Source organism: Vulpes lagopus, chromosome 3 (genome assembly GCF_018345385.1).
Source record: "Vulpes lagopus strain Blue_001 chromosome 3, ASM1834538v1, whole genome shotgun sequence".
Taxonomy (NCBI): Eukaryota; Metazoa; Chordata; class Mammalia; order Carnivora; family Canidae; genus Vulpes; species Vulpes lagopus.
Window position 1 is genome coordinate 35,762,994 of NC_054826.1, and position 9,698 is coordinate 35,772,691.

Sequence of the window (9,698 nt, forward strand, 5' to 3'; positions counted from 1 at the left end):
AAGCTACACAGACCAACTGATATTATTTCAGTTACTGAAGAAGGAAGGGATTCATCTTTTAGCTGACATGAAACATTCTTTTTAACCAAAGATATTTCTATAAAAAAGCAGTACGAGGGATGAGATGATAAATCATGCATTCCTTTAATTCAATATTCACCAAGTAACTAACATATGTCAGGCACTGTTTTGGTCTGAGATTAAAAATAAAATAGATACATAGAGAGTTATATAGAAGTATAATGAAGATGTCCTAAATGTTGAATTCTGGTTGCTAAGCAGGCAGTTAAAGTCTGCAACATCTAGTCATCTTCATAAACTGTCAGTGAATAGAGAAGACTTGTGGGAAGGGCAGAACTCTAATGTATCAAACTTCAGATAAGATACGGAAGACTAGCCAGTCACCTGTTTTCTCTTCTTCTAGCACATAGCTAAATTATCTTTCCCAGCCTCCCCTGCAGTCAGAGAAGTTGCCATGTGGCCAAGAGCTACCCAATGGAAGGTAGAAGAGATTGTACAACTTCTGAGACTGGCCCATGAAAAACTTTCATGCATTATCTTGCATGCTCTTTCCCCTCCTGCACACTAATCCAGTGGCCTTGGATGCTACATATTAATGATGGCAGTGCCACAGAGTAGAAGTCTGTGTCCATGAGTCACTCCTTCAAAGACAGCCATATACTGACTAGAAATACCTATTTAGAGTTTAAATGGATAAAAATAAACCACAATTCTGTTTAAATGATTATGTTTAGGTATTTGTTAAAGCATTATCTAATCATTACATAAGATAAAGAGCAGAATTCTAGATCTATAGTATAGTACAACAGTAACAAAAAAAGTCACTAATTTTCAATAATCTCCTGCTACCTCTCCCAAGGGGTTTTTCCACTGCCTATGCTGACTGGACAGAGGGTGCACCTAGGCTTTTGTTGTGTGACTGGGATAAACAGTGGAGGAGTGAAGAATGGTAGAAACTGAGAACAGACCAAATTTCTCTATAAGAAAAAGCTACATGGAGGTAGTAAGTAGCGAAGGACTAGCATGTGGCTGAACAAAGAGAAAAGGAGGCAGAGAGAGAAGGAGAGGAGAGAGAAATAGAGTAACAGGCAGAGACATTAGAGACAGAGATGGGGAATGGAGAATTGGGACAATCAGGCAACTGATTAAAAAAAAAAAAAGGTGGGATATTGGAGAGAGACCATTGTAATGAAGAGCCTCAAGATGACTTACTATATGTTGAACCATGTGCTTCTTCCTTTCCTGCTTCCTCAAGGAAACCTACAATAAAGAGCTATATCACTTATCAAGGAATTTTTGAGCCAGATTCGTTTCTCATGGACATGATACCTTGCTGGAATGGATCTTAAGGCCAAGAGAAAATCAGCTTTTTTTTTTTGGATTATAACAGTTATCAGAATAATGGAGGTTTTTTGGTTTGTTTGAATTAAACAAGAAAAGGTAGGTAACGTGAAAAGGCATGATATGTCTACTACCAAACATCTGAAATAGTAGTAAACTTTTTAAATTAAAAATTTAGAGAAAATGTGAATTCTGGAGAGTGAAGGACGTCAACTGAGTGACAGTATAATAAGGTAAACCAATTTCAGGCTTCAGAAATAAAATGTAAGGAACAAAATAATTTTCCAGAAAACTCCTATTCATATAAAAGTGACATTTAAAAGTTAGGCTAAAGGCAGCCTGGGTGGCTCAGTGGTTTGGCGCCACCTTTGGCCCAGGCCCTGATCCTGGAGACCCTGGATGAGTCCCGCGTCGGGCTCCCTGCATGGAGCCTGCTTCTCTGTCTGCCTGTGTCTGTGCCTCTTTCTCTCTCTGTGTCTCTCATGAATAAATAAAAAATCTTAAAAAATAAAATAAAATAAATAAAAGTTAGGCTAAAATAAGAATGGCTTCTACCAGAGTTCTAGAAGACTTTAGAACTTTAGAAACTGAAGTTTAAAGTCAGCTTAAACTTTAAAATAAACAAATTTGATATTTAATATAAAATGAAAATGTGGCATAACCAGCATCAAAGACATTTGATAAAAGGAATACATCTAAAAAAATTCTAGACTACAATGCTGTAATCATTTGGAAATGAGAAAGAGGAGAGGAGCTTGGGAATGTGAAAGACAGAGTGAACATAATGCATTGGTCATAGAAATAATAACAGACAAGGTACTACAGATTCTATCAAAGAAATAGTAAAATTAGTTGTATTGGTATCTATCCTTTCTACAACTACCTTATAAGCTCTTTGACAAGGGACTAAAGATACCTTTGTATTCTGTCTCAAGCACAGAGTTTGACCTATATTTGGTGCTAAATAAACATTAGGTAGTGGGGAGTAGGTAGACAGGCATGCAAATATGACAGTGGAATATACTGTAGACAGAAAACATCTGAGATGGAAATATTCACCAAAACAAGGGAAAAAACCAAACTGCATTGCTAGATTTCAAATAGATTGACTCAATGAGATAAAAATGTGCTAGGAGGGATCCCTGGGTGGCACAGCGGTTTGGCGCCTGCCTTTGGCCCAGGGCGCGATCCTGGAGACCCGGGATCAAATCCCACGTCGGGCTCCCGGTGCATGGAGCCTGCTTCTCCCTCTGCCTGTGTCTCTGCCTCTCTCTCTCTCTCTGTGACTATCATAAATAAATAAAAATTTTTAAAAAATGTGCTAGGATGATACAATTCATAACAAATAACTGCTTATTAGAACAAATAAGTTTCTTAGAATACACAGTAAAATGAAATAAGTTTGAGGACCAAATAATGGATAAAGACTACTAGAAAGTGCATGAATTCTGTACACGAAATATTAGGCAGCAGTGATCACAGTATACTTAAATTTAAGATCCTAACCAGAAAAGACAAAAAAGTCCATCCTGGGGTTATTAGATTTTTGGAAATACAGATGTTGGCTAGGGGAAAAAAGGCTAATAGGGATAAGTAAAATTAAGAGTTCATTAAAAAAAATGAAAGTTATTTTATATTATGATGCTAAAAGCCTAGAAAGAAAAAAATGCGCCTCAAAAATCAGAAAGTTGTTATTAGTTAACTGACCAAATCAAAGAGAATCCATCAAAAAGGAAAGACATCTTTTATTTTTTATTTTTTTTGAAAGACATCTTTTAAAGATGATAGTATTGTCTAAATGTGTAAAACTAGAAGCTCAACTGTGTAGGTGCAAATAAAAATTAGGCAGTCGAAAGGAAAATTGAAGGAGTCACATCTGAGGGACCTCAAAGCCAATGCTACATGACTCTTACAGAAGGAAGAAACCCAGTGGAATCAGTGGACTAGTCATTACAATATAAAAGGCAATGGAAAGATTCAATAAACTCCTTCCAACTAAAGAAGACTAAGATTTCTGAACCCCAACTCATTTTCATTGCAGATAGGTTAAGAATATATACATTACTATGGTATAATTGCAAGTTCACAGAGTGTTCTAGTCCAAATTGACAAAATTAATATAACTAGATCTTAGGTGACATTCACTAAGAAACTCAGTCAGAACTGAGAAAATATTAGAAGTAGATACAAATGATCTCATATGGCATTTAACCATAGGCAGAAGCAGAAGGAAAAGAGGTCTTAGAAAAAGGAATAAAGAGAAGAAATATAAGTTATGAAAGCAGAAATTATAAATAACATAGGAGACAAAACAAAGTTAACACTTAACTTGAAATACAAGATTAAAGCAAATACTACCAAATATTGAAGTGTGGAAGTTCCTGACTATGCTGGGGGAGAATGGGACAATAGAATGAGCTTTCTGCATCTATCTCTTGATACTAGATATCTTGACTGTGGCTTTGTTGCTGTCAATTGCTATAATGATACATAGAAAAAAAAATGATACATAGAAAAAAACTGAAAATGTGTAATATTCTCAGAAGTCGATTTTTAAGATATCTAAATCTCTCAGCACACAGGGGGGCTTTATTACCAGAAGGGTAATAAACTGGAAAGCAGTGGAAACTGGAAAGAGCAGTAGTTTTAGGACAAGTAATAGTAAGTATTGAATGTACAAAGCTCTGTCTAAGAGATGGTTAAAATAGGTTCTAGAAGAACAAACCCATGATGGACAGCCCTACAAGTTACTAAGATACTAGTTTCTCAACTTTAGATTCTTAAAAGGAACAGACAGGAATCCTATAAAGAACTGGTAATAGAGCAGAAATTTAGGGAAAGACAATATTAAAGAAACAAATATTTGGTAGAAAATAGATTACTTCCACTGCTTTTCTAGAGCAGTGAGAGAATGAATGATCTTAACACATCAGTCATGATTGCTAAATTCCAGAACAGGATGCTCTATATCCCATTAGCAAGGTATTCTTTTATGCTGATAGTAAAAAGATACTCCTATTTCCTATTGAATTACCTCAGTCATTTCCTGCATTATCTTATCTGCCTAATCTATGGGTTTATCCTGATTTGGTTAAAAGGTCTGAGATTTACACATGAAACATTTGCTACTCTGGCAAACCAAATGCTTTCATGTCTTCTGTACCTTTTCCTTCTCTGAGTTCATGTTTTTACTTTCTTCTTGATTTTTTTTCCCCTTAATATTGTTGTTTTAATAATTCTTAAGCTAATAGAAACAAAATTTCAACTTAAGGTAAAATTTTCACACAGCTATTTAAAAATTCATAATCTACAACTAAAACAAACTCACCAACTGGATGAGTGATGGTGTTCTGTAGGCTGGGAATTACCACAGAGTAGGTAGGTGAGCGATAAGGATATATTGTTGTAGGATTTGTAGAGATGATATTCTGTGTGGTACCAGAAAATACATTGGAAACACTTAGAGGGAAGCGTTTTCGCTTCCCTGGACGAGGTTGATAAACCCAACCTGTAGAAGAAGAGAAGTGATTTTTAATTTGAACATAAAGATCCTATTTAGCATTTAAATAGTTCTTTTCACAATAAAAAAAATCCAAAATACTACTAAATTTAAGAAAAAACATAAGTTATTGCCTAAAGATCTTTTCCAGCTTTATTATGCAATTTCTGTGCATTTTAATATCCATATAGCTCCTAACTAGTGGTTAATATTGTAACCCATAAGTCAGAGGAAGAGTGAGGTTAAGTGTCTTATATCCAAAGACATATATTGAATCCACAGTAACATCAACATTAAAGACATTGAGTTTGAATCTCAAAGTTTTTCCTTTACCTATAAAATAATGCCCCTGTAAGATATTACTCATCTCCTCCTGTTCCCTCACTTTCAATGAGATTCAATTGTCTATACCTTACATGGAATGGTCACTAATGACCAGTTACTAATTTTATGCCTACCTTAGGAAGAGCCATTCTCCTAAACTTGGCAGTCTCAAGTTCACAAATCACCCAATTTCCTTCCAAAGTCAGGATGGTGAAGTTTAACAGTTTGCAGCCACTGAATAACCAGGAGAATCACTGGTTCTCCATAACACCCCAAACCTTTCTGCTCATATTTTTTTAAAAAAACTATTATTTTCCCATCATGCATGATCATGTTGACCATACACTTGCCTTTACATATGCTTAATCTAAACATCCTTGTGGCTGAGGAGTAAATCAGAAATTGTTTCAAACTACATTATAAGGATAAATTTATAAATTAAAAGACAAAACTGTGTCCTGATAACCATATAACATTAAAATGGAGCACGGTGTCAATCCCTCCATTTTCATTAAGTGTATGATGCATATTTGTTTCTGTTGCTATAATTTTAACTCTTCATTTTCTAATATATTTGCAAAATTGTAGCCTGAACTCTGGAGTTTTACCTTCATTAAATTCATATCAGTATATTTAATCAAAACTACAGTAAAATTATGTCCCCTGGTTTGTTATCAATTGGCAATATGAGACCAGATATTCCTCTACTTGGTTCTATTTAAGGAAACGTATGCCTCGTATCAATTCAATCATTACTATAATATTAGCCATTATTCTCTTTATCGTACATATCAGACTAGAAAAAAAAATGATGCATTTTTGTCTTTCAGTCTCAACCTAAACTAATCTTTACCTAAATAAATTTAGAAAAAATTAGAAAGAGGTTTTGTTTAATTCATTTGATTACCAGGAAACTCCTCTCTGTGCTTTTCTTTAATCTTTTGTGCTTCATCATAATAGGGTTTCTTTTGTTCTTCACTAAGTTTGTTCCACTCTAACCCGAGCTGGACACTGATTTCTGCATTGTTGGCTGCTGGGTTAGCTTTGGCTAGTGCTGGCCGGTGAATCCTTGCCCAAACCATAAATGCATTCATGGGTCGCTTCACATGACCATTTCTGTCCTTACTGAAGGGAGTATCTGGTATTCCTACATGACAAAAATTAAGAGACTGAATTAATGTGCCACACACGCACACACACACACACACAATGTTAAAGTGAAGTGCGCCTTCAACTATATTTTTTAACTGGAGAAAATATAGTCAAAGAACTGCCAGTATTCCAGAATGCCTCATGACTCCTGAACTCAGCATTCTAAACTATAGCTTAGAATGACTCTTCTTTTCCTCAAAAAGAATAATATTGTTGAAGATATTGTAGGACTAATAATGTTGAAGAAACAGTAAACTGCTGGCTTGTTACTTCATTGCGCTTTAGTAATACCTCTACCAATAATTAACATTTAGTTTCTTTCCCATTAAAAATACTCTATTACTGAGGGACAGGATCTATGACTTATTCATGACTATAATCCTAGCACTAGCTACGTTTTCCCTAAATGTTTACAGGAACTCATTTACATGCCCCTGTAGTGCCTGTTCAAGCAAAGAAATTAATAATATAATACTATAGTCTATTTCATTAGGAAGGTGAAGCTTTTGCCAAGGTGGGTCATTGATACTAATCCTATGTCCTGGGAGGAAAAAACAAAAGAAAAATAATAAAAGTGGCTTTTTGAGAGTCACATAATCGGGTGAAATTACAATTTTAAAAAGGTGGCTAAATTCATGTCTCTTATGTAATTCATCAAAAACAACTCTCTATAAACTTGTCTCTAGTTAACTTGATATATAAAAGTTTCTTAAACGCACAGAAGTCTAAATTACTATAAGGAAAGCTTTCCCTTTCTCTCCTTTAGAAAATAAAGTCTATAAAACCAAGAGGGTGAGATCAGTAAGGAAAATAAGAAAATAAGAAAAAAAATATAAATGTTAATTAAAATATGAACTGATGATTAATGATTTTTCATGACATTCATTAGCATAAAATTGTCTGAATTAAATCTTAAAGAATTTTCTAACTACATATTCGTAAATAATGGGTAGAGATAAAATACCTATTTGTAGTCATTACTGCTAACTATAGTCGTTTCTTAGAAAACATTTTCTAGCTTATTCTAAGTATTTTAAGTTTCTATATTTCCATAAATCCTTAGCTTTTAGAATACTAAAGTGTTACATTTATCATGTACTGTTTTCTTCGAAAAATGTTTGCCATTGATTTTTAAAGAAGACAAATCGCCTCCTGAATCACAAATTCAGTATAAACTTTTGATTATAATTTTTTTCACTAAGCACCATTTGAAGTTTTCTTGATGCCTATAAAAAACATTGATCTACTGTAATAGTGTATTATAGTACACTATATATAATAGTACCATAATACACTATTATAAAGTGTAGCATAGAAACTGACGGCTGAGATAGCTGTGTGACCTAGTGAGGAAACTTTGATTTTGTGGATAAACATTGGTCACCTCTCAATCTCATCATTCACTGGGCCTTAGAACAGATTTTTTTAAAAGTGCTTGGGAATCTTGGAACAGGTTAGTGTACTTTACTGGTATATGTACAAGTCAATTGGAAGTGATACCTGTGCAGACTTTGCCCTGTAACGAATCAGGTCCGTGATTTTATTTTTATAGTTTAGGCTTCTGAACTGCGGACATATCAGCTAGGGGGCCACAGAGACGAAGTGTGAAAACCAGATTCCCCTGCCGTCTAATACCTGCATCTGAGGGAAGCACGGTGAGCGGGACATCTTTGGTCTCAATTTTTACAGAAGGCTCCAGTAAAGATTGCATTTTAATAGGCACTGGCGTCAAGGGGACCTTGGTCAACCGTATCAGCTCTGAAGGTGGAGGTCCCTGAAACTGGATCCGGGCCCCAGGGGGGACCGCGTGGAGAGTCAGAGGGATCCTGAGATCTTGCTGGTGGGGCCCAAAGGCGCCGGACGGCTGGGCCAGGATGACCTCCTTGCTGCCATGGACCAGGCCATTGGACGCGGGCTCCCCGCCCGGTCTGCAGTCCTCGCGGGGCCCCTCGGGCTCCTCCGTTTTGATGACCCCTTCTCTGACGGCCGCCAGGTTTTTGCCTTCCCCGCCTTGCGGCGCGTCCCTCGCGACCGCCTCCGCCTCCAGCCTGCCCTTCTTCTGGTCCCCCCGGCGGCCGTCGAGAGCTGGCCCCGGGCCTTCCAGCTTGGCCGCCCTGGAGGCCCGAGGGCCCCCGTCCGCAGGCCTCCGCGTCCCCGCCGACAGCGACGGCTCCGAGCCGGGGCCCTGCTCCTGCTTCTCCGCCTTGACGAGCAGGGCCCGAGGCTGCGCCGCGTGCAGGTCGGGTCTGCAGGGGGCGCCGTCGGACGCGGGCGGCGGCGGCGGCGGCGGCGGCGGCAGCAGCAGCAGCTCGGGCCTCAGCTGCAGCAGCCGCGCCTGCGCGGGCGAGGGGACGCCGCCTTCGTCCCGGGCCTGAGCCAGCGGTGGCCCCGGCGGTAGCAGCAGCACCTGCTCGGGCTTCACCTGCAGCAGCCGCCGTGCCGCGGGCTGTACCCCCGACGCCTGGGCCTCCCCGCACGACGAGGCCACGGTCGCAATGGCGGCCGCGCACGGGGTAGGCGGCGACGGCGGCAGCTCCGCGGCCGCAGCCCGAAAGGAGGCGCCCTCGACCGGCGGCTGGGGAGGAGCAGGGCGGAGCGGGCGCGGCGGGGTCGTCCGCGGCAGTTGGCGCGGCTGGGGCGGCGGCTCCGGCCTGGCCCTCTCCATGGGGGGAGGGGGACGCCCCGGCCTGGCCCCGGCCCGGATTGTGAGCTCAGCCGTTTGTTGGCGACCTTCCCCCTCCCCCTTTCGGTTAAGACCCTTCCAAGGGCCTTGCTACCCAGAACCCTACGCGGTGCCAAAAGCGGCCTGGGGCTCGGCCTCGTCCAATCACAGGTGTCGCTGTTCCCTCGGCTGTCCAATCACAGGCGCATTCTCCGGCCCCTCCCGCCCTCCGCTCCGGCCGCGTGCTGAGCCCTCGAATCACCCGCGGCGGCCTGCGCTGTGCCTCGTGCTGCCCATTTTCCCCCGTCTGACTTGGCGTCTCTTCCGGAGTTCTCAGCCGGCCGTTGTCCTTAGTTACCCCTCCCCCGCCCGGGAGCCCGACAATGGTGTTGCCAGGAAACGGTGCGGTTCCACTCCGCTGACCTCCAGGGGAGAAAGTCGGGTGAGCCCCTTCCGCAGGGTGGGGCACCAGGCCGCGTACGTGCGACTTGCCCGGCCTGAATACAGCAAAAGGCCCCGGGCATCATGCTGGGGTTTGGGATCTGTGCCTGGGGGGCAGGGGGGCAGGTTTTGCAGCTCCCCTTTAGTACAGTGACTGTACCAGTTGAACTTACAATTAATCACCAGGTCCTTTGGTGATCAATCACTTGCTTGCAGAAAGAACATCCCACACTCATTTGCTTTTTTGGGCTCCGCCGC

At 40.7% G+C, this 9,698-nt stretch overlaps 1 protein-coding gene across 2 annotated transcripts in view; it reads right to left on the bottom strand.

Annotated features, from left to right (window-relative positions):
• SOX30 (SRY-box transcription factor 30) overlaps positions 1 to 9,277 on the bottom strand; it is a 29,059-nt gene extending 19,782 nt beyond the window's left edge. For both annotated transcript variants that reach the window (XM_041750694.1, XM_041750695.1), the window contains exons 1-3: positions 7,973 to 9,277; positions 6,093 to 6,332; positions 4,691 to 4,870 (exon numbers count right to left, since the gene is read on the bottom strand). In XM_041750694.1, coding sequence (XP_041606628.1) covers positions 4,691 to 4,870; positions 6,093 to 6,332; positions 7,973 to 9,002 — 1,450 coding nt within the window. In that variant the 5' untranslated portion in view covers positions 9,003 to 9,277. The remainder of the gene's footprint in view (positions 1 to 4,690; positions 4,871 to 6,092; positions 6,333 to 7,972) is intronic.
• Positions 9,278 to 9,698: the final 421 nt, after the last annotated feature.